Raw genomic sequence first — 23,690 nt, forward strand, 5'->3', positions numbered from 1 at the left:
CATACCAAACACAAACGGTACAATGCCAGCAGAGCGTTAAGCACGTGTTTGGTCATGTTTACATCAAAGCGGTAGTAACACAACAAAGATGACCCCGTTTTGTTTTGGTACATGTTTTATGTGTGTCACTTGTTTCCTCTTAACAATGTTAGGTATAATAAAATTCAATAAATGGATTTGCTGCTATTGCTTCACTTTAGCAATCTCTACTTTTTTTTTTTCTCACACCGACGCAATTGCAAAAGAATAAAGGGATTTACTGAGTCTCCCTCTCAAGTAAAGTTTCTTGTTCACTAGTCTTTCTCCTTTCTTAGGTTGTTCTTAAAGAGGCCCATCTCAACAATCAAAATCCAAAAAAGGAATAAAAGATAGAAACCGGGGTGAAGAGAGTATTAGAAAGCAAAACCAGTTAGTCACAGACCATAACGATGGGCTACAAGGACCGATAGTATGTGTAGCAAAAGTAGCATAAGCATAAAAAAAGAAGTTATTAGCATCCAAAAACAACCAAAACCAAAAGATTAAAAAAAAAAACCACAAATATGCCAAACCACAAATATGCTAGCTAGAAGAATCACAAATGTTTGATCCTTTTTTTTCAAATGGGTCTTTCTTCTCTTTATGCTTTTATGCCTTACTTTTTTTCCATTCTTTTTTGGATTCCCCTTCATTATTGTTTTTTTTTTCCTGATTTTCGGCAGGACAAAATAATATATTCATGTCCATCACTCACCAACAGCTCCATACACATGATGGTTCAACGGTTTGCACCATCTGAGTCGTTGTGGTTGCTCACTGGTACAGCACCAGAAGACTGTTGCTGAACATCTGAAAGAGCTTCCCTAGGTTGCTGCAACTGACTGCTTGAACCACCAGTGGGATCCGCTGAGCTCTGACCAAGAGCCAAGTTTCCAAGTCTGCTTGCTACTGCATCTGCCCTATCAACAGCTTGGGGGCTCGACACTGCAGGGGTCCTCATTTTTCGAATCACCCATTGATGCCATTCATGGCGCTTCCTTATTACGTCACCCTAAGAGGAAGAAAAAAGTAGGTGCAATCAATTAAAAAGCAAAAGTCATCCAAGCACAGCGCAAAATATCGATCCCATGAAATTGATTGGAAGAGCTGATAACAGGCTGATTAATTTTTCAGACTCCACAGCTTTGATAATGTTTAAATAATATTATCCAATCCCTAATAGAAAGGTTCAAGATATCAATCACATACTACCATACTACTAGCAAGAAAAGCCAATGCAATTCAATAATTAAAACACACTTAAGGAAACATAAACAAGACACACCTGCACTTCAACAACAGGTGAATTTTGTAGAGCCTCCACTATTTGCTGGATGCTATCTGTAAGTTCTGCAACCTGAAGAAGGAGAAAAGAAAAACAACACCTAGATAAAATTCACAGAGAATAATAAAAGAACTCTAGAAATGGCACGAAAGCAACAAAATGTTATACTAACTAGGATAAAGAGAAGGAAAAAGAAATGCAAAGTAAATTGGTGTAGAGGCTAATGAGAGGAACAGAAGTATTCACAACTGAATAACACATGCCACCTGATGACATATATCAGCCATCTTAAAAACAGATTCAATTTGCTCTATTGTACATGCATTCGGCATCTTTATATAAATAGTCACAAAAAGAATCATAAATTCTATTGGATTGTGAGTCTTACTCATTGATCAATAAGGTATACTGTTTATATAACATATACAAACGGAGAGAAGTGAATGAGGCCAGCTTGAAAGAATAACACATCTAGAAAACATTTTACCTTTTTGAAACCAGCAATCACACGTAGCGGAACAAAACCCTCTTCATCCATGAACCCACGAAGGTATAAGTCAGTAATCAAATTCTCTTCACTGTAACAAAAGAAACGTTTGCATCTATATTAGTATTTCCCTTAAGAAAACAGATCAGCAGGATTTCATCATTGACAAGAATAAGGGAAATTCGATACAAAGAGACTACCTAAAATAATACTGTATTTGGTTCTGTAGTTTTATGTGTAATGGAGGATCTTGAACATGGTAGAAGACCGGACCATGTGGAAGAGGTGTCATAAAAGGCATACGGGGATAATACGACGATGCCATTTCTGAAATGAAGAAGACACATTAGCAAATCATAAGTGAAAACTAAAGACGTGATCTTCAATGTGTCTCACCAGGAGAGAAGGGCACAGGGCTGGCAAAAGGCTGAATAGGCTGAGCTGCCATAAACTGAGGAGGAATAGGCTGAACAGGTGGTGGTGCATGTCTTACAAATGCTGGCCTTTGTGATTGTGCATTTCCTTCTCTCCCATTAAAGCTTCTGTGATAAGCCCGATTCTGATTCCCGTGCTCCTGATTACGCCTGCCACCATGACTTTGGTGATGATTACCATTTTGGTTCCTGAAGGAGTCTCGTTGTGGTAGGTTGTCAGCACCACCATGGGTTTGTGATGCAAAGCCATTTCTCTGGTTTTGGCCTCTAGGAGAAGGGTTGTGCGAAGGCAATTCGGCAAATGAACCCTGTGCTGATGGTTGAGAAACAGTACCATTAGCGGAACCAGAAGCGCCATTCCGTTTAAATGATCTCTGGCGCGAATAATTTGGAGTTGGATTAGGGTTTGCACGGGCAGCTTGCTTTGGTGCGGCAGGAACAGAAGCATTAGCAAAACCCTAAATCAAAGAAAAAGAAGCATCTTTATCACTGAATCAATATAAAGAAGAAGAGTACTGAAAGTAGGATAACAAATGCATACATGAAAATAAGCATCAATGCTAAAGAGCTCAGTGGCACAATATGCATCACAATCCAACATGCAGATATCGAAGTTAGGAAACAAACATGCAGATATCGAAGTTTATGTTCATACATTGCAGTAGACACAATCCAAACAATAGCAAGCCGCATGACCTAAAGATTTCTTACAACAAATGGCAGCGAGAAACAATCAAAGCTACAAAGGCTTCTTAACAACCACACAACAAACAAACAGGTAGCATCAACAGTTGCAGTCAATGGAAAACAGATATATCATATAATATGCAAAAAACTCAAAGCTTTTCAGCAACCAGACAGAAGAACCACATATAAGGTGATGAAAAGGGTAACAAACCTGAGAAACGGGGAGAGATGATGAAGACGGTGAAGAAGAAGGAACATCACCGAGACTTTTTAACGAATCAGAAGAAGACTTGTTGGAAGGAGGAGCTTTGGTAGTAGTCTCAGAAAGAGCAGGCCAAGAAGAAGCTCCCATGACAGGTCCGACCTCAGAAGAAGACCCATTAGACGGCCTTTTCCAAACTGGCTTCTTTCCCGCATTACCCTGACCAACAGCAGCAGATTCCTCCGATTTCTCATCGACCGTCAAAACAGAATCAGGCGGAGCAGAAACGGAAGCAACCGGCTCGATCGGAGCCTTGGATTGATGAGAGGAAGGAGCAGCTACGACGGCGGCTGTAGCGATCGGGTCTGATTCGCCACGGACGACATGACTCCACGGAGAAGAAACTTGCCGAGAAGGACGGCGAGGCGATTGTGAAACAGCAGCAGCGATAGGGATGCCGTGATTTTCGGTCATACGACGAGGAGACATAGAAGAAGAAGAAGAAGAAGAAGAAGAAGAAGAAGAAGAGGAAGCAGAGTTATTGGAAGTGGCGGAAGCCATGAGAAGAGAGAAGGAGGACAAAAATTAAAATTAGGGTTTGTTAGAGAGAGTCGATTAGCTTCTTTTCTGATCGAGACAGTATCTTCTAAATTAAACGATAAATCCCCAAAAATTTAAATAAAAAAAAAAGTTAGCGGATTGGGAAAAATCTGAAGAAACCTCTCTGCGATTTGAGAAAAAAACTAGGGTTAGGGTTTGAGTAAATGCAAAGAACAAAAAGGTATCAGACTGATCTTTTTTTTCCAAAAAATAAAATTCCCCCAGAAGGAGAAGACGATGGAGCAGTGTAGTCTCCTCTTCTCTTCTCTTCTCTTCTCTTCTCTCTCTCTCTCTTCCCTTATTTTTTTTTTTTTTTTTATGTATGCTTATTTTTTTCATTAATTCTTTTTTTTTTTTTTTGCTACCACTACCGCGGGAATTGGAAGTTACGATATTACCCTTCAGTAAAACAGAAGAAAAAACACACTTTTGTTTTTGTTTGGGTTGAACTTGAATCTGATTGGCTAGAATCCCTTTCCCAGGATTGTTGACGTAAAGTCTTAATATCGATTATTTTAATACTTTTTCAGTTTAATTAGGATAAAATTTTATAATTAAAAAAAAAATACCTTTATAAGTAATTCATATAAAACATCTCTTCAAAAAATAGAATAATTATTAAGAGAATCTCACATTTATATGTATTAGTCAATATCAGTTAATTACTTATTTAATACATGAAGATTATTTCTTAAAGTTACCAACTTATTAGTATTACTTACCACGCTTACCATTTTGCTTTGATTATCAATTTTTAACCTCTTTCTTACTTTAATTGCAATATAAAGTAGGGATGTAATTTAATTGTGTTCGATAATGAGGTTTTATTTACACTGGAAAAAAGGGAACACACTTCGACCCGTGCAAGATATCAGGTCAGGTCTAAAGCAAAATCATATTAGTATATCGAACTGTTAGCATAATAATATGTTTTTAAGATACTAATTCGTTGCGGAAGACTCGCCATTCATTCAAATAATTTATATTAGTCTAGAATATATTATGTTGTCATCTTGATATAGAATGTATAATAGTTGTTGACAAAAAATAAAGAGGTCAATTGGTTACAGAAAATCAAGTATTCTAATTTCATAATACGAATCTTTATAACAAAATATAACATATCTGTAATGTAAAGTGGTCATGGACTCATCTTTGTGTAACTGTGTTTACATCTTGCGTATACAACCACCGGAATATTTATATAATTTGACAGATAATAATAAACTCGATCGTCAAAGTAGTCTTTTATATACCTACCAGAACACGAAATATTTTCATTGAGGATATAGACAGTAATTAATGTGTATATATGTAACCGATTCATTCTCTTTTTGTTCCATACATTCCAAGTATGGACAGAGCAAATTGACAAGACAATATCGAGTAAACTAGCACATGACATGAGTGAGAGAATAGTCATATAACAATAGGTATAGTGCTTTCTCTAATCATACGAGGTTCGTAAATGGGTATATATAAGCGAATAATACAAAATCATCTCAAACTAATCTATCAATAATATGATCAAAAGTGAAAGAAGATCATATTTTGCCGGTCGTGTCAAGCGTTGGCCACTTGCCAAATGTGGAACCCATTTTCCTTTTTATTTCCTTTTGAATATTCAGCGTTCTACTCTATAACCAAATCGCCTTTTTCGGTTTATCTCGATTTATCTCGGTTTACCTACCTCCATTTCGGTTTATCTACCTCCATTACAGAAGAGAAAAAAGAGGACAAGAAATTGGCCACGGAATATATGAGCCGAGTGTAAAGAGCATATATTTCCCTGAAGAAGCCGATTTCTATAAAGTCTCATTATGATACAGGAGTGGACTTACAAATCTACAAAAGTGGAAGTAATATGAACATAAATCTGAAAAAATACCATAGCTTTACTGTAATAAATCTTTGGTTTGATGAAGAGCTACTTTTGGAGATGGTTTGGTTTGTTTTGTGTAGCTCTGAGGAATTATTGTGAGTCCTTATGCCGGCTGCCATTGCCGGAGCTACCGCCTCTGTTTTGTTTGTTCCGGCAATAGTTGTGCTTGTCTCTTCCACGTCATAGCCTGCGTTAACAGAAATATTCATACTTCATACAAGTCAGAGAATACAAAGGAGTTAACGAATGTAAGAAGGAAACTTACAGTCAAACTTTTTCCAAGCTAAGACGAGTTTCTCTCTATCGAATACTACACGATACCCGGTCATGTAGTTCTCTGTTTCATTAAATGTAAACAATGTGAGGTCACAATTTAACGGATCTTCAATGATATACTAGGAGAAACTGATCTTACGTCCAATTATGTTGAGTTCAAAGCTTTTGACGATGGCCAGGCAATATACAAGTTCACCCTGAGAAAACACACACATGCTGAAAGTATCAGCACCAAAGACAAGGAACGATAGGGAAAGAAGTAGAGAGAGAGAGAGAGAGAGTACGACCTCAGTGGAGATGACGATTATAGGATCATTGATGGTGAAGTGACTGTTTCCTTTCATTGTTAAGCTTAAACTCGGTATCAAACTGGCATTCGCCTCATTGCTAATCACACCATTTACAAGAAAATCGTTTATATTTTAGGGGCAGTAAACACTCGAGTGTGGATGGATGGATGGATACAAGCTCATACCTCATGTCATAACAATACTCGAATGGAATCCTTGAATCTGGTGAATGGCGCTTATCGTGGGCTTGAGAATGGAACTGAAGAAGACAATTTGAATCATCGAGCTAGCAAAATTGAGCATCACGCGGAACTAACACAACATATGATGGTGTTTAAATGCTTACACTCTCAGAGACTGTCGTATACATCGGATCCACTAAATAAGTAAATGATGTACCGGTGTCAAAGAGCGCTGTAAACTCATCATCTATTAGAGTAGTCCCCACACGCACCCGAGTCACCGTGATGTTGTAGTTTGGGCTGCAATGAATTTCACCACGGTTAAAAGTTGCATTCACAAAGTAACAAAAATCTACAATTTAACGCATAAGTGAATTACCACTTACTGCGAAGGATTCAGATTGAACGGTGTCTCTTCCTGATCAGAACTACCCTTGTCCCCAAAGCTGATCCTTCCAACTCCATCATGTCCAAAACACATGGAGAAAGAATCAGCAACCAGACCTTCCCTCGCCAAAACACTTGGAACCGATATCTTTTCCATGCCAAGACCAAATAAACCATTTGGTGCCGCAATGTCAAGAAAAGAACCACTTTGAACCTGCCCACACCTGCACACGTATTTCACACATTCAGGAAGTTACTACATTGAACTGAAACACAAAAAGAACCAAGTGAAGCAGCTGTGAAGATGCTGACTGCTACTAACCCGAATGTGACATATGCCTCAACACGCTCAGGATTCTTATCCTCGGTTGTTAAGTGCATAACATCTTCCATAAGAATACCAGATGTCGAAGTCTGAGCAGAGACATAAGACACCATATAAGGGCAAGTGCTGAACGTTCCGAGGCATTGATTACGCTGTGCACATAGACTGTTGTTGCAGGTGACCTTCTTGTTTGTAGTCGAAACTTTAGGATTGTAAATGCTCAGTTCAAATTCCTAAACACAGGAAACAGAGAATCAAGGACTCGATCATGGAAACTTTTATAACTCAATAGCTAAGATCAATCAGTAAAACTCAACAACTGTAATAATTGCTAAAAGTGTTAAAACATACAGAAGCGTAAGTGGCTCCTTCGGTAGGTGCGCATTTGCCGCAATCACAAGGGACCCAAAAGAGATCGCTTCCTGTATCAAGCGCCACCATGAATCTCATTCCCGGAGTACCCAATTTCACCGTCGTGTAATGCAAACTGGTATATCAAAATTGAATCAATCAGACTTATATGCTTCAAGCAGAGAAGTTTTAATTCCCCGAGCAAAAACTGCAACTTACAATCCGAGAGAGCTGATACGAGAAGTGGAATTGCCGTCGGAGAAAGTAAGCGACGACTCAGAATCCGACTGGGAGAGTCGACGCCGCCCACGGATTAGCCAATCACGGAGGACGAGAGCGTTGAAGTATTCGAAGCTTCCTTTAGGGGGAAACTTAGCAGACCTTCCGGTTGAATCTGACCATTGTTTGACTTCGTCGGAGAATCTATGATGCATCTCGAAGGTGAAGATACGACCATCGCAGCTCCCGAAGCTCAGTAACATCAAAAGCGGGATCAAGAAGAGAGTAGTCTTGAAGAAACAGCACGACATTGGAGAAAACGATTTCCGAAAACTCGACAGATTTTTTATCCTACTTTCCCGGAGATTTTTCTCGGGAAAACAAAGAGAAAACGAGAAATCATGACCAGAGAAACCCCCAGTTTAGATCTTGGAATTTGTGAGAACCAAAATTAGGTTTTTCTTCCTTTTTTGGGGGAACGATGAAGTTTAGTGAGTTTCGAGTGAGGGAAGAGAGAGAGAGAGAGAGAGAGAGAGAGAGAGAGAGAGAGATCTATCTCTATTGTAAATTGTAATGTATGTTCGTTCGTTCGTTCTTCTTCTTCGTCGTTAGGTGAGTGTAACAGTCTCTTGTGTAACAAAAAGCGAACTGTTGCGATATACTCATTCCAATGAACACTGGGTCCCACCTTTCAATTTTATAATAATTCTCCACCGACCCGTAATTTCTGTTTCTTCTGACTTCTCACCCTCGACTTTAATAATTTTTTTTATTAAGGGAATTAAACTGATAAATCCCGCGAACAAAAAAAAATAATGATGCACAAAAGATGGGATATACACACAAGGAAAAGGATATACAAAAATAAAACTTTTTAAGTTTGGTCCTGAATTTAGTGTTGTAGAATCATCTGTTGTTGTTGTAAGTGTCCCAATCGAAGTTTGGGTGAGAATATGCTTCGTAATCTACAGGTCCGTCCACGATGTTATCCAAGGTTTGAATACTCCGGAGGAGAGCTGGGTGATAACGGTCTGTATCCGAAGGTAAAAGCTTGTACATCACGAGCACCCCAAGTGTGAATATGGCTTGAAGCTTTGTGGAATCTCCTTTTACTGAGAAGAAGAGCAGCATTGAGACGAGGTACAGATCTACACAGAACCGCATGATGCACAATACCGTGTCCATTAGCTTTCCTTCATTCCCTGCTGGGAACCCACGCACTCTGTACACGTAGAGGAAGTTGTATTTGTCGACTATGTATCTGTAACCAAAGTAAACCGCGCCTACAGGGACCACGAGTGGAGCGAATGAAGAGTATATCATTGTTAAGGCAAATATGGTGAGATTGAAGGCGTAGTATTGGGCAAAGTCGAATTTTTGCTTAGGGATTGGTGAGGTCCGGCTGATTGGGTAGTCAGATAGGTCTTGGCTCATCGGTTCGATGTCACCGAATCTTGGAGACTCAAACATGTTTTCAGGGAGAAGTGGTGTCTCAAGGTTGCTGCTTGGCTCTTGATTTTCCAAAGCATACTCTTCGTTTTGCTCGGGAACAAGCTGAAGCATGTCGTTCTTCCTGAACTTTTGGATTTTTTTCTTGATCCAGGGGATTGGAGCAAGTAGATCAAAGGAGATTCCTAAGAACGTGCTTGTGATGAGGAAAGCTAGAGCAGAAACACATGACCTTGATAAGAAGGAAGGGCTCATGTATTCTTCAATCCTCTTGCAATCCTCACCATCTAAATAGCAACGACTCATTTTCAAGAGTGCGCTTTCCAGCGAAGATTCGACAAGAGCCTTGAGAACGATGAGGTTCACAAGGAAGAAGCAAACCATCTTCAAGAGAGCTGCTCTTTGTTCCCCAGAAACTGTTAGGTGCCGCTCAAACTTAGAAAGATACGAGAGAGCAGATGGGATCACAATGTACATGCTAACAAATATGAAGACGTTGGGCATGAACTGAAAAATCAGAGACCCAATCCATCCAGAAGTTTGCACCCAAGTGAGCCAAGACTGAGCACTATCCAATGCTTCAGCATTGAAGATTCGGCCAGCACTTACCAAGGCACTGATCAAGGCCAACGGGGAGCTGAAAAACACAAGAATCAACAGTAGAATAGTGTTAACAATCACTCTCCGCACGATAAGAGCAACTTTTGTCAGTCCCAGATGATTCCAATAGATATCAGTAGCCAAGGGTGCTCTGTCCACTTTCCACTGGTTTCTCTGTAACCGAAGCTCAGTGACAGAGAAGAACTTTCCAGTACGCCTTGATCTCTCGTTTCGAAAATCCTGAACAGCCTTATTAGCTGTGTACACATCTTTAAACATCACGAAAGCAACCCCAGCACCTTGTGCTCGTCCTTCTTTATAAGCTGCTAACTGAGACTCCAGATCAGCTCTTAACTCTTGCAACTTCCTTAGTTTTTCATCATCTGTAAAACCAAACCTCTCTGTGATCTGAGACCACAAATCCTTCACCTTATTCCACAAAGCAAAAAAACAAGACAGTAGTCCGTTATCTCCAGCGTTCTCAAACTCATCCGGTAGAAGCCTAGAGTCCATCTTGGCAACTAACCAAGTAATCTCATCTCGAACACGAACCAACTCTGTAGCAAGATCATCCAATGCACACAAATCCATGGGAACAATAATCTTATAAACTTTGCCCGGGTACTTAAGCCTAAAACACTCTTCAAACTCAACTCTATCAGACCCTAAATTCTTAGGCAAACCCTGAACCATTACAGTAAACACAGCCGTGGAATTCGCATTGGGGTCGCTGACATTCCCATTCCCATCTCTAAACCTAGTAAACTTCAACCTAGCTTCAATGGCAGAGATTCCAAAATGCGAGATAACAACAACAACCACAACAAACACAAAATGCACCCAAAGCAGACCCGAACCTTTCTTAATATGAGTAATCATCGTTTTCGAAAGCTCATCACTAAGCAAAGCAGTCCCAGCGTAAAGATTCAAAGGAAGCATAACCGAAACAGCCAGAACAGCAATAGAGAAAAGAAGCACGAAGCTCCCACCTTCGATCAAAAGAAACTGAGCAGCATCAGCACCACAGTGCCGAGCGATCTCGCGACACGTGGCTTTCCAAACGGCGAGGAGTTTAGAAAAAAGAGCAGAAGGACCAGGCATACGACGGTGATCGCTACGGAGCTTGACGAAAAGGAAGATGGAGACGCAGCATAAGAGGCCAATGACGGAGATATTAAGCAGATACTGAATGTTACCGTACCAAGCATCTGGGATTTCAGGTAAGTCGCCGGAGGATGGAGGAGGAGAGAATGACTCATCCATTGATGAAATCGGCGGCATCGCGGCACTGCGATGCATCGCGAAAAAATCTCCACCAAATTAAGAAACCCAAAATCTTCAATTGGGGGCTAGGGTTGGCTAAGTAGATCGAGGAAGAAGATGATGATTGGGAATGGTAGAAAGGTAAATAAAAGAAAGGTAAAAATTAAAAAGAAGGAGGAGGAGGAACAAAGGGGAAGGTTTGCAATCACGGTTTGGAATCTAATAATCTCCCAGATTCTTCTTCGCCTTACGAAAAATTTCATAAATAACCGGGACATTTTTTTTGAACAAAATAAATGAATTTAAGATGACGACCAAAAAAAACTGAATTACGATAAATAACATTTTTTGCACAAAAAAATGAAGTTAAGATGACGTCTAAAAAAAATGAATTTAAGATAAATAATATTTGACCCAAAAACATGAAAACAAGATTTAAGATATGTAAAATACTGATTCAGTGATTTGTGAAAATATTAAGTTTACATATATAATTGCTAATGTAATATATCGATTAAGCATATGCTAACTAATTTAACGAGTTTTCATAATATTTATTATAAAAATAATAACATACTAGGTAACACAACCCGCAATATATGCGGAATAAATCGACTCAAATAAAATTATTACAAGTAAAATTATTGTTTGGAATTTAAGGTGTCATAATAATAATTTTACATATAATTTTATTTATTTATTCAAATTTATATTTAATTATTTTGTGTAAAATATATTTCATCTGTGAAATGTGGAAAATAATGTTAATTATTGTGATAATTGTGATAATGTTATTTATTTTTAAGATTATTGTAATAATTAATTTTTAATATATAACCCCTTTGTTTCATATAGAGTGTCATTTTAGAATTTTATTTTTGTTTCACAAAGAATGTCATTTTACATTTTCAATGCACTATTTTATATTTTTAATGCATATTTTTCATTAGATTTTCTAGTTTTACTTTTAATCTATAACTAAATTAACCCATTAAACATTTATTAAACGAGAGCATATATGTATATTTTAATATTTTCTTAATTTGTGTGAAATGTGTTAAAATGACACTTATTGTGAATTATTGTGAAACAGAGAGAGTACTTGAATAGTCATCAAATTTTTAAAATCAGAGAATAAGTTTTGTATTTCAAAAAATTAAATAGATGAATAAGTTTTTTAATAGTTTATGAAATGCAATTTACTTTAAATAATTAAATATGTTATGAAACTGATAATTAAATTATTAACTATATTTTCTTTTTTTAATAATTGATGAAGTCTTTCATTTAAAAAAAACAATAGAAAGAAACATTACCTTATATATTCTAATGACACATTTATATAAATAATAATGAAATAAAGATTTTCTTATATATTTTAATGGCACATTTAATAAATCAAAAGACTTATTTTTGTAAATATGTTTATCTTGAGATGCTTAATTGTAATTAAATTTCTAAATTGTTCTGGCGACGACACATCAGCATTATCAACAAAATGCTTCTCTATTAATATATAAGGGATTAATAGTTTGAGTGAGATTTTTGTATACATAACAAAATCGAATTCATAATTCTCTTATGCTATGTGATAATTCTTTGGTCTTCCACCATGAAAAATAACTTTGAACTTATATGTATTGTAAATCAAACTCCTTTGCTAGAGTTTATTGAAAATATACACTATGTTAGTGTAATTTGATAATCTCAAAGAGCCTTTGACATTTTTCAACTCTCTCAATTTGGAGCAGATCTTATAGTTTATTTCAAACTATTTGATTAATATAAAAAAAGATTGTATACTATGGTCCATTGAATTTTTTTTTTGTCAAATATATTCACGAATTTCCTCATAATCTACGCTACACATAATCCAATCGTTAAATACTTGTTGATTTTCATAACTATGACTATCACCAGCTGGTTCCTTGTGATTTCATGGATAATGATCCCATTTGTGTTTAACCCATCTGGATTCGATTGGCTTAAGACAGTCAAAGATTTATGAACTGGATCTAGTACCAAGGCATGATCTGAACAAAATCTGAACAAAGCTGGAAAAAATGGTGGTATGAAGAACTAGAGCATCTGAGAAACACCGAGTTGGCAGGAATAATTATGGAGATCATCTTGGACCTCCGGTTTTTCTTTTTCCAGTATGAGATTGTATATCAACTCAAAATTGCAAGCGGTTCCACCAGCCTTTTCGTCTACATGTTCTCATGGATATACATCTTTGTTATATTTGTGTTTATGCTAGTAATCCAATATGCATGTGAAAAGTACTCCGCAAAATATCACATACCAGGCTTGTCCAATTTCTCGAGATCATGTTTGCTATAATAGTGATTTTTGCTTTGATGGAGTTCACACATTTTAGCTTAATTGATATCTTTGTTCTTGTTATGGTATTATGGATATTCACCATAAGATCATCAATATTCTCTAAAACTACATATATTTTAAGATAAACTAATATTTGTAAGTTTTTTTTGTTGAAATTACTTTATTAATTTACAAGTTGAAATTACTTTATTAATTTACAAAATATTATAATTCCATGTGGTTTTAAAAACAAATGCATATTAAAAAACTTATGATACATGAAAACACACAAATCTCCCTATTATTAATGGGAAGTACATTTTTTAAAAGTAACAATTTATTTGTAAGACATAATTAAATTAGACTACTGTGTTTTTTGTTTGTTTGTTTTTAATCAATACAAAAAAGTGGGTTTCTCTTGGCTTGACACATCAGCATTTCAAGATGTTGTGCGATTTTAAAATAAGCTACCCAATCAAACTATAACAATTAATACTGCTCGTCGTTTTCATCCAATAATAATCTTCTCTCTTTCTCGGTCACACACTCTCTCTCTCTCCTCAAAGCCTTCGTTATGTCTAAAGCTAGAAATCGATTCAACTGCTTACTCAAATCAGTGGTTTCTCGAATCGGAGATTAAAGATGAAGTAGAAGAAAAATTCAATCAGTGGTTGACTGCAACGACAATACCAATTGATGGGTATGTACACCAAGTATTTTGTTGTAGCTACCATGTCTAGATTTGTTAGTCCCTGTTCACAAAGGAAATCATCAACAGAGGAGAAAAGGGTCGAAATATATAAGTTCTAACCATAGAGCCTCTACGTAGTAAAAAAAAACCCATAGAGCCTCTATGATAGAGTGTGTGTAGCCAAGTGAGATCTGCAACTGAAATTTCGCTTATCATATGTCGATGTTCTTTTTGTTGTTTGTAAATTTTTGGTGGAAATGTCACAAATGTTTTTGTCCAAAAAAAAAAAATTTCACAAATGTTATTGATTTATTTGGCTGTTATTAGTTATCTATTTTGTATCTAGAGTATATACATCAGCATTGCCAAAAGTTGAGAATTCTGTATTTGTGGTTTATGTTTTGAATGAAGGTGATCTCACGCCGGCTCAAACGCTTGATTTACTCTGTTCCAAGAACACTTCATGGTATATTCATATAAGTTTTGAGAAAAAAAAAAGGACAAAGTTGGGATTACAAGACTGAAGACTCCCTTCAAACGCTTGATTTAGGATTTAGGAAAGTCCATCAATGGTGAGGAAGAAGAAAAATTTGAGGGCTAGGGTTGGTTAAGTAAGTAGATCGACAAAGATGATTGGTAATAGTAATTAGGAATGGTAAATAAAAAAGGAGGAGGAGAGGAGGAACAAGGGGAAGGTTTGCGATCACGGTTCCCCCTATAAAAAAACCCATATGAAAAATTCCGTAAATAACCGGACTCTAAAATATATATATATATATATATATATATATAGAACTAGGAATGGTAAATAAGACTAAGAAGATATGTATTTATTGTGTAATGTTTTAAATACATGGATTTTTTTCGAAATCGTATATTTACTTTAATTTGTTATTAGGATTTAGGAAAATCCATCAAGGGGGGGGGGGGGGGGGGGGATAAGGGTTTTGTATTAACGGAGAGGAGAAGAAAAATGAATATCTTCTTCGTCTCTTACCAAAACGCAGCAGCCATGTCTCTCACTCTGTTTCTCAGCCGGCTCTCCCTCTCGAAGCTATCTCTCCCGGTAAGCTAATGCCTCCTCTTCTCTTTTGTCTTTACTCTTTTTTTTTTTTTAATGTCTAATTTGTAGTAACACAAACTAATGATTCCTTTCCCGCCCGCAGAGACACCTCACGGCTCGGTGCTTCTCGAATTGCGTCTTCGCATTACATCCTTGTGGATCAACTTTGAGAGATGGTGATGTTGGATATCTCAACATGTACAGCTACAACGTTGATATTAGAGGGGTCAACTTTACGTTAAAGAAGGTGCCTATGGAGTTAGTGCAGGAGATGGGAACCATAGGAGCGTCCCATGGCTGGGTTGCAACTTTGAAGAATGGGGTTGTGCGTCTTCAAGATGATTTACACCTAAGTGCTTCAACTTTGAAGAATGGGGTTGTGCGTCCCATAAGTGATTCGGATCTAAACTTTAGGTTTTTGGAAATAGACCCAAGTGCTTTGGATCTGGACCCAAAACGCATTTCGCTGCCTCCTCTTGTAACACTGCCTCACTGCCAAACCCAAATTGTAACCAATGTGGCCATGTCCACCTCGTCTCCCGAGGATGAAGACTGCATTGTGGCTATCAAGTTCCTCGGACCTCAACTCAGCTTGTGCAGGCCTGCTCAAAGTAACTGCAAGTGGACCAACATCAGAATCACAGACCCCAGCTTCTTCTCCTCCCGTGTTATGTACTCCAAGAAAGATGACATGTTCTCGGTGCCCGCTTCTGGAGGCAACTACACAGGATCATGGGATCTTGGGAGACACGTGCAGAAACCAAAGCTGCAGATGTTATCGTATCCCGAACATCGGCCCGTGAAGGACATATACTTGCCGAGTATAGATGATTTCGCCAGGAGCGAAATAGTGAGAAAGTTCGAGTGGAATATGTAAGTTAGATTCGTGCACCAGGTTGGAACACTACTTGGTGGAGTCATCACAGACAGGTGAGACTTTTATGGTGAAATGGTTCACATATAGGGACCACCGTGGGAAGGGGCAGGGGCTAGACAAGGAAAGCAACGCTGGGAATTGGGACCATTTCCATGTCTTGAGGCTTGACAAGGAAGGAAACGCTGTCTATACTAAAGACCTTGGATGTGAGTGCATTTTCCTCTCCAAGGCTGAACCTTTTTGTCTCCTGCCTGCTTGCTTAGATGACCAGCGCCCAAACTGCATCTATCACTTAAGCGACGTCAGCGTCGGGATAACTTGCATGGACGATGAGGAGTACATGACGGGTGGATCCATAACTTTACCGCTCCCTTACTGGTTCCCACCAGAACAAGAATAATGTTTAAATTTGAGTCTTTTCTTTCTTCAACTCCCAAAACATTTTAGTTTTATGTCAGATTGATTGATATCAACCGGGTGATCACTTTTCTGTGTTGTGTCCATTTTTTTTTCAGCTTAATTAATGATTTTTTTGAAGTCTCCTAATTAAATACTAATTAGCGTGACGAGAGAGAGAACTGACGCAGCTTCCTTATGTATGTTATCTTTTACGTATGAGGGTCTTCAGCCACACAGGCTTTTTAAACAATGAGATAAAGAAGACAAATCTTCTGTTAGACTCCAGTGGCCGCCAATCATATCAGTATGCTGTTCGTATAAAATACATAACAATGTTTTTTGGCTTATTGCCAACTAATCTTATAATTAATGTTCTCAGTTAAGTGGTGTTGTGGCAAGACGATCGAGTTGCTTTCTTTGTCTTTTTTTGCTCTTGATCTTATAATCGTACACACTTATGCTGCAGGTCTCAGAGGTTATCATTTTGAATTTAAGCTTTCAGTTGTAGGTTTAGTGTTCCTTAATGGAATGCAGAACTGAAGACAAAGCTTTCGGAACAGGCCAAGATATATTCTGTCTTAATCTTCTTCAGCAGCGATCGAGTCAATACTGACTTGGCATCATCAAATTAAGAGTTATTTGTTGACTGTGAAAGTTGTAAAACTCATTGGGGCAATAATTTTGCTAGCTGTTTCATCAGATCAGTCGAAATATTCATCCTCTAATATATATTTTGCTCAACCGATTGCGTGAACACAAACATTTATTTACCTGTGAATTGCAGATACCATTTATATATATAGCTCCTATCCTATTTATCTCTCTACCTTAAAAAAAGAGTTGTAGAAGAAGTAACTTCTGGTTTTTTTATGTAGCCAAGACTTTTTGTAACTTAATCTACGTGATACGTGTAATAAAATAATGGGTTAATGCATATTCAACATTCTATTTCTTCATATTCAAGTTTTCCTTTTTTTTTATTGGTAGAGATTTTTAGATTAAATTTCCCATTTGTTTAAACAAGTCTTTTTCCTCTTTGTTTCTTGAAACTTCTAGGGCGTTCGATGTCTTAGAGACTCCTCCTATAATGTGTAAAGTTAAGCAAGCATTCAGGTAATTTAGGTAAAAACTATAATAAAAAATAAAAGAAAAAGAAGTAGGAAAAACACCACCGTAGCTAATTTTAACCCAAAAGCAAAAAAAAACATTCAAAAATTGGAATTCCTGGAATAGTTAAAACTGTAAAAAGTAAATATAAATGCCCAGAAGCATCATCGATCTTCTTCAGTTACTCGTTTCTTATTTCTTCATGAAATCAGTAATGATCTCATCATACTCTTTGTGGGAGAATCTTTCCTTGTTGACCATGAAGGTAATTCCCGTTTGATTCAGCACAAATTCATATCCCTCACCAGCACTATCTCCCAGAAAATAAAAACTTATAGGGCCGTCCTCTTGGTCATCACGAACATCATAATCGTCTAGCGTATCCTCAGCAGCCTGAGAAGCAAGGTGAAACCACGAATCACCTTAGCACTTGTTGTTTTTGCAGGTATCTTCTCGACGATACCGTCTATGAACTGCTGGAAAACTCTCTTCTTCTTCTCCTCTTCTTCTTTGTTTTTCCTATCCTCCTCAGACTCTTTTGGTTTTTCTTTTGCTTTTCCTTTTGCTTTGTCCATCGCTCTTCCCACATCGAAAATTTTGTCTTCTCTTATCTTGGTCTCCTTACGTGCGATGCTTTCTGCCTCATCCAGCTCTTCAGTAAGTCCTCCAAAGTACAGTCTCCTTTCAGGTATATCCATATCCTTTACGCTATCAATTACTGATTGTTTAATCATCCCTATTTCTTCACCGTTCGTGTGATAACGTATACCACTTGCGTCAAAAGAAATTTGATGAAAAACGTGTTCCCATGTGAAAGATGAACTCTTATATGCAGCTTTAGTTGTTGCTTTGCACTTTGTAAAGTTCATTACAATCCCTTTGGCTCCATGCTTGCATAAATCTTCATTCAGAAGCTTTTGATTACGAAAGGCCATTTTGATTATTACATTGTTAAATAAAGCCACACAATAACGACGAGCAGCCATTGTTGAAACAGAAAACGTAAGAAAGAAGCAACAAGAAGTAGCAGAGAAAACGCGGAACAAACAAGGCACTCTGATCGGTGATGGGAGAGAACTCACGGAACCTAGTACTGTATTTAAAGACTTTTTGGGGTAAACCTTTCCATTTTTATTTTGAAAATTTAACCTTTTTTTTTTTTTTTCTTGTGCAATTTCTTTTCTTTTCTCTAAGCGGCTAATTTATTTATTTATTTATTTTTTAAACGGCAATTTTCCTTTTCTATTTTATTTTCCATTATTTTAACCAATTATATATTCTTTATAAAAAAATGTCATGACTTATATCTATATTTCCATTTTAATCAAATATTAATACTACGACTTAGGAATTTGATTTCAATATCCATCCTTTCACACTTTTTCGATCACATGCAGTTTTTTTTTTCTTACATATAAAATAAACATAACACGTCATTATAAAATTTCGATAAGGGTTCAATTTGTTTTTTAAAAAATCAGCACAGTAATGGTTATTAAATATAATGCTATATTTTGTTGTTTCAGTAAAACATCACTACATCAGATCAGGAAAAGAAAAAAACTTATCACACAAGTATTCCCAGCAAACATGGCTGGATCGTTACCAGAAGCATCTAATTAAACTTCATGATGACTGCATTTCGTTGGCTCCGACATTGATCTCCTACGTTTCACCGAGACAGAGAACTTTGGCCAATCATATCAGTAGTATACTATATGCTGTTCTTTTATAATATACTTACTACTTTATCTGCTTTAACTAAAGATTTTTTTTCGGACATATATGATTTGGTTTATTGCTAACTAATCTTATTATGTTCTCAGTTATTTGGTGTTGAGGCAAGACGATATGATCGAGTTGCTTGCTTTCTTGTGTATTTGCATTTGCCATTGTAAACTATATAAGTAATTGTAAGGCACTCATGTCAAATGTAAGATTTGATTTCTTCTTATCTTTCCACAAGCGCATTCATCTTATACAGTTATGTAATTGCAGTAAGCGATATGAAACAGAGCATATTGAAATTAGTAGCCTTGTATCAAGGTAAGTGTAATACTGTATATGGACGAGTTCTCAGATGATGCTTTTGCTAATGCACACTTCTCGTAATTTCACTTCCAGATTTGGCAGGGATGGCAAAATTTCGGGGGACTACACCAACCCTCGTAATTTTCATGTGTAAGTTATGTTGTAGCTATTTGGTTATGGACTGCTTTTAAAGACAGAAACTTATTCTTCCAACGAGTCAGAGAATTGATATGGTTAACACTGTGTTTACTTATGCCGGTCTCAGAGGTTTCCATTTGAAATCAAGCTTTCGATTGTATATAGGTGAAAAGTGAAAACCATAGTCTTGTGTTGAAATGTAACTACTGACATTCTGTTCCTTAATCGAATGCAGAAGTGAAGACAAAGCTTTCAGAACAGGCCAAGATTTTGTATTAATCCCTAGCAGAGAGACTCAACGACTTGGCAGCAAAGATTAGAAAATTGTTTAAGATAAACTTGTAAACAGATTTTCTATTAATCAAAGGAGAGTTTAAAGAAATCGTTGTTTCATTAATCAGATCATAAAGTTCTCACACTTTCACCATGTAATGTACTCCAAGAGAGATGACATGTTCTCGATGCCCGCTTGTAGAGGCCACTACACGGGATCATGGGATCTTGGGAGATACATTCACAAACCCAAGCTTCAGATGCTGCGGCTTTCCAAAGATAATCCACATCCCGAAATGACAAAGAGCGAGTTGCAGCGAATGGATTCATGTTGCAGGAAGCAACAGTACTTGGTGGAGTCATTACCCACAGGTGAAACTTTTATGTTGAAGTGGTACACGGAAAGCAGACCCATTAGAAAGACTAAGGGCTGGGACCATTTCCTTGTGTTGAGTCTAGACAGAGAAGGAAACGCTGTGTATACCAAAGACATTGGAGATCTCCGCATTTTCCTCTCCAAGGCTGAACCTTTCTGTCTCCCGGGTAGCTTGTGCCGCCTACGCCGAAACTGCATATACTTTTTGGGCGACCACGATTTTGGCATCTTCAATATTGGCAATAATAGGAATAGAGGTAGACCTTCCACTTGCCCAGCACCTTACTTTTTTCCACCTCTATCTGCACCTATAAAAACACAGATAGTGCCTTGGTCCTTAACATTTTAATGACGGTGTATTAGAATTTAGATTCGAACTCTACGCTCCGAGTGTATTGCCAATATATAGGGCGATGAGATGTAACTTGCAACTTAAGAAATAAGATTCAATACGAAGGCTTTTAATGAACAACCTTAATAGCTAGTAACACCACTGTCCAACTTGAGATTACCCTTTACAGTCATCTGTCTAATCATATCAGCCATGAACCCAACTTCCACCGCTGATGATTCCAACAGAACACGCCTACAACTCCACCTTGTTGTAAAGACCTTCTGACAAATTCCTTGTCACAATCACCAAGTGAACAACCTGAGAGTCTTCTGTTGAAGCAAAAGTTTCCCATTTGAAATCAAGCTTTTTAATCGTTGGTCATGAAAACCTGAGTCTTGTGTTGAAGCAGATGTAGTTAACATTGTGTTCCGTAGTTGAATGCAGAACTGAAACAAAACTTCAAGAACATGCCAAGATGATGTCTTAGTCTTGAGCAGAGAGAGAGTCGATGACTTGGCAGCACAGGTTTGTTTTGGTTGCTTTCTATCAAGAGTTTTTTTTTTTAACTTCATAACGTACCTAATACAGTAATACGTAAAATAAATACATTCTCAAGATTCTACTAGTACTTAATTTTATTTTATTTTAGCTAGATTTTAAAAAATTGTTGTTCATACATATATTTTTCCTCTTTGGTTTAGAATCGTTTCTTAACCAAAAACATTCAAAACATTTAGTTAAATTACGTCAGCAATGATTATAAAATTAATTTGGAAATACAATATCAACTATTGGTTCTGTTTTTTTTTAATTGATAAACCTGTATTTCTTGAGGATTTTTCGTAAATATACATGTTATATTTATTTTACGTAGTTAATAAAAGTTTTTTTTGTTTTTTTAAAACTCAAGTTAATAAAACTAGTCTGACAAAAGAGAACCCATTCATAACTGTCGTGTATATTCGATTTTTATTGTTATTAGGAAAGTCAATGGGCAAGAACTTGGTGGGCAAGGCTAATCCTCTGTTCTGTATTTCATAGGCAATAAAAAACGAAGGGCTCTTAAGAAAGAAAAAAACGCAGCAGCCTCCATGTCTCTGTTTCTTGGCCGGCTTTCTCTCTCCAAGCTATCTCTCCCGGTCAGCTGATGCCTCCTCTTCTCTTTTGCCTTTTCTCTGTTTTGATGTCTGATCAGTAGCTAACTAATAATGATTACGCAGAGACACCTCACGGCTCGGTGCTTCTCTAATTGCGTCTTTAATGTTAATCCTTGTGAATCGAGTTTGAGAGATGGTGATGTTGGATATCTCGACATGTACAGCTACAACAATATTGATGCAGGGATCAAACGCACGGGAAAGAAAGTGCCTATGGAGTTAGTGAAAGAGATGGGAACCATAGGAGCATCCCATGGTTGGGTAGCAACTTTGAAGAATGGTGTCGTGCGTCTTCAAGATGATCTAGACCCATGTCATCGGACACAGACCCAAAACGCATTTCGCTGCCTCCTCTTGTAACTCTGCCTCATTGCCAAACCCAAATTGTAACCAACGTGGCCATGTCCACCTCTTCTCCCGAGGATGAAGACTGCATTGTGGCTATCAAGTTCATGGGACCTCAACTCAGTTTGTGCAGGCCTGCTGATTGCGAGTGGACCAACATTAGAATCACAGACCCCGGCTTCTTCTCCTCCCATGTAATGTACTCCAAGAAACGTGAGATGTTTTCGATGCCCGCTTCTGGAGGCAACTACACAAGATCATGGGATCTTGGGAGACACATGCAAAAACCCAAGCTGCAGATGCTGTCGTATCCCGAACATCGGCCCGTGAGGGAATTGTACTTGTCGAGTAGAGATGAGTTTGTCAGCAGCGAAATAGTGAGAAAGTGCGAGTGGAACCTGTTCGATTTGAGTTGCAGGTTAGAACACTACTTAGTGGAGTCATCACAGACGACAGGTGATACGTTTCTGGTGAAATGGTTCACAAATAGGGACCCCCATGGGAATGAGGAGGGAAACTCTGTGACTTGGGATCATTTCCATGTCTTGAGGCTTGACAAGGAAGGAAACGCTGTCTATACTAAAGACCTTGGAGGTGAGTGCATTTTCCTCTCCAAGGCTGAACCTTTTTGTCTCCCGCCTGCTTGCTTAGATGACCAGCGCCCAAACTGCATCTATCACTTAAGCGACGACAGCGTCGGGATCACTTGCCTGGACGATGAGGACTACATGACGGGTGGATCCGTTACATTACCAGTCCCTTACTGGTTCCCACCAAAGCTCGACTAATATTTTTGAGTCTTTTTCTCTCTTATACTCCCCAAAACATTTTAATTTTATTATATCTATGTTTAGCAGGAGGACAAGAGACAAAGAAATTTGGCCAATCATATCAGTACGCTCTGTTCTGTTAGAGTAAACCGTACCCCAAAAAAAACCCTTAGCTTGAGAGACTCTGTTCGTTCAAAAAAAAAAAAAAAAAAAAAGGCTTGAGAGACTCTTGTTCATCAAGAAGCTTTCACTCCTTGTCTTTATTAGTTTGTTCCTCTAGTGTCTTTGACACACATAAATTCTGCTCAACTTCAAGCTTACGTTCAACTTCTTCTCCAAGCTGAAAATCTCCATTGTTACAAGTTGGATCATAATGTACCTATCCGCAACTTGATTCAAGCTTGAAACCATCATCATAGCTTACTGCCTTTTAGAACCGTTTGATTCAGCTCTAAAACCTGCAAATTAAATCTCCAAATAGCCTGCATACGTAAGACTTACATAGCACAACCACTTTTCAGTTTAATGACCATGCATAAACATGATTAATCCTCATTGCATTTGACGTTATGTCTAATTCATTTCAGCGGTGACTAATCATCCTGCTGGACCGAGCCATCAACACTTCAATATTCACCAAAGTTACACAACCAGCTTTGATTCAAGCATATATATCAAAGCTCAACTCTCCATTGATGCTCTCTTAAAAAACCTTCCTAGTTTGGAAATTAACCTGAGATACCCACTCAGCCAACAAACAAGCTTGACGATATCTCTCAAACCTTGGTTATAATTAATCAACCAGAGAATTCCATATATAATTAGCTTCATACTTTAACTAGTACAGATTAGCTCAGGATCTCACTT

The 23,690-nt window shown here is 37.6% G+C and overlaps 6 protein-coding genes, 1 long non-coding RNA gene and 1 pseudogene across 8 annotated transcripts; 5 read left to right on the forward strand and 3 right to left on the reverse strand.

Annotated features, from left to right (window-relative positions):
* Positions 1-392: 392 nt before the first annotated feature.
* LOC104721181 (la-related protein 1C) lies at positions 393-4,119 on the reverse strand. The gene is made up of 6 exons (XM_087473240.1): positions 3,123-4,119; positions 2,187-2,682; positions 1,991-2,117; positions 1,791-1,881; positions 1,304-1,375; positions 393-1,030 (listed from the first exon to the last, which is right to left on the reverse strand). The coding sequence occupies exons 1-6, from the start codon at positions 3,672-3,674 to the stop codon at positions 758-760; spliced, it is 1,611 nt and encodes a 536-aa protein (XP_087329366.1). The 5' UTR covers positions 3,675-4,119; the 3' UTR covers positions 393-757.
* Positions 4,120-5,473: 1,354 nt separating this feature from the next.
* On the reverse strand, positions 5,474-8,297 carry LOC147933545 (aspartyl protease family protein 1-like). 2 transcript variants are annotated; one of them, XR_015571858.1, is made up of 10 exons: positions 7,626-8,260; positions 7,407-7,542; positions 7,053-7,288; positions 6,723-6,954; positions 6,508-6,643; positions 6,347-6,420; positions 6,159-6,258; positions 6,011-6,068; positions 5,861-5,932; positions 5,474-5,782 (listed from the first exon to the last, which is right to left on the reverse strand). XR_015571858.1 is itself a non-coding variant. In XM_087474085.1 (10 exons), exons 1-10 carry the CDS (start codon positions 7,934-7,936, stop codon positions 5,559-5,561), a joined length of 1,572 nt encoding a protein of 523 aa, XP_087330211.1. In that variant the 5' UTR covers positions 7,937-8,297; the 3' UTR covers positions 5,474-5,558. The 2 variants fall into 2 exon arrangements, 1 of the variants encoding a protein (XP_087330211.1); XM_087474085.1 differs by having other exon boundaries at positions 6,730-6,954; positions 7,626-8,297.
* Positions 8,298-8,380: 83 nt separating this feature from the next.
* Positions 8,381-11,243, reverse strand: LOC104721183 (hyperosmolality-gated Ca2+ permeable channel 4.1). Its single transcript, XM_087474084.1, has one exon. The coding sequence runs from the start codon at positions 10,971-10,973 to the stop codon at positions 8,532-8,534; it is 2,442 nt and encodes an 813-aa protein (XP_087330210.1). The 5' UTR covers positions 10,974-11,243; the 3' UTR covers positions 8,381-8,531.
* A 2,533-nt stretch (positions 11,244-13,776) lies between these two features.
* LOC104721184 (uncharacterized) lies at positions 13,777-16,430 on the forward strand. The gene is made up of 3 exons (XM_087474086.1): positions 13,777-13,962; positions 14,365-15,019; positions 15,120-16,430. Exons 2-3 carry the CDS (start codon positions 14,927-14,929, stop codon positions 15,891-15,893), a joined length of 867 nt encoding a protein of 288 aa, XP_087330212.1. The 5' UTR covers positions 13,777-13,962; positions 14,365-14,926; the 3' UTR covers positions 15,894-16,430.
* On the forward strand, positions 15,958-16,293 carry LOC147933546 (uncharacterized). The gene has a single exon (XM_087470879.1). It carries the CDS (start codon positions 15,958-15,960, stop codon positions 16,291-16,293), a length of 336 nt encoding a protein of 111 aa, XP_087327005.1.
* Positions 16,431-19,192: 2,762 nt separating the features above from the next.
* On the forward strand, positions 19,193-19,950 carry LOC147933547 (uncharacterized). The gene is made up of 4 exons (XR_015571859.1): positions 19,193-19,312; positions 19,398-19,445; positions 19,524-19,580; positions 19,804-19,950. It is a non-coding gene; the product is annotated as an uncharacterized LOC147933547 (long non-coding RNA).
* Positions 19,951-19,999: 49 nt separating this feature from the next.
* Positions 20,000-20,566, forward strand: LOC147933548 (uncharacterized). Its single transcript, XM_087470887.1, has one exon. The coding sequence runs from the start codon at positions 20,000-20,002 to the stop codon at positions 20,564-20,566; it is 567 nt and encodes a 188-aa protein (XP_087327013.1).
* A 1,193-nt stretch (positions 20,567-21,759) lies between these two features.
* LOC147933549 (uncharacterized) lies at positions 21,760-22,841 on the forward strand (annotated as a pseudogene).
* The last annotated feature ends 849 nt before the right edge of the window (positions 22,842-23,690 follow it).

Source organism: Camelina sativa, chromosome 11, assembly GCF_030686135.1.
Source record: "Camelina sativa cultivar CO46 ecotype springtype chromosome 11, ASM3068613v1".
Taxonomy (NCBI): domain Eukaryota; kingdom Viridiplantae; phylum Streptophyta; class Magnoliopsida; order Brassicales; family Brassicaceae; genus Camelina; species Camelina sativa.

Excerpts from the sequence above, each read along its gene's own strand:
- LOC147933546 (XM_087470879.1), top strand. The coding sequence starts at position 15,958 with ATGGTGAAATGGTTCACATATAGGGACCACCGTGGGAAGGGGCAGGGG.
- LOC147933548 (XM_087470887.1), top strand. The coding sequence starts at position 20,000 with ATGTACTCCAAGAGAGATGACATGTTCTCGATGCCCGCTTGTAGAGGC.
- LOC104721184 (XM_087474086.1), top strand. The coding sequence starts at position 14,927 with ATGAATATCTTCTTCGTCTCTTACCAAAACGCAGCAGCCATGTCTCTC. Across the intron at positions 15,020-15,119 it reads TCTCGAAGCTATCTCTCCCG|AGACACCTCACGGCTCGGTG; the intron begins GTAAGCTAATGC and ends TCCCGCCCGCAG.
- LOC147933545 (XM_087474085.1), bottom strand. The coding sequence starts at position 7,936 with ATGTCGTGCTGTTTCTTCAAGACTACTCTCTTCTTGATCCCGCTTTTG. Across the intron at positions 6,421-6,507 it reads ATACGACAGTCTCTGAGAGT|TTCCATTCTCAAGCCCACGA; the intron begins GTAAGCATTTAA and ends TGTCTTCTTCAG. Across the intron at positions 5,783-5,860 it reads AGCTTGGAAAAAGTTTGACT|GCTATGACGTGGAAGAGACA; the intron begins GTAAGTTTCCTT and ends CTGTTAACGCAG.
- LOC104721181 (XM_087473240.1), bottom strand. The coding sequence starts at position 3,674 with ATGGCTTCCGCCACTTCCAATAACTCTGCTTCCTCTTCTTCTTCTTCT. Across the intron at positions 2,118-2,186 it reads CCCTGTGCCCTTCTCTCCTG|AAATGGCATCGTCGTATTAT; the intron begins GTGAGACACATT and ends TCTTCATTTCAG. Across the intron at positions 1,031-1,303 it reads CACCTGTTGTTGAAGTGCAG|GGTGACGTAATAAGGAAGCG; the intron begins GTGTGTCTTGTT and ends TCTTCCTCTTAG.
- LOC104721183 (XM_087474084.1), bottom strand. The coding sequence starts at position 10,973 with ATGCATCGCAGTGCCGCGATGCCGCCGATTTCATCAATGGATGAGTCA.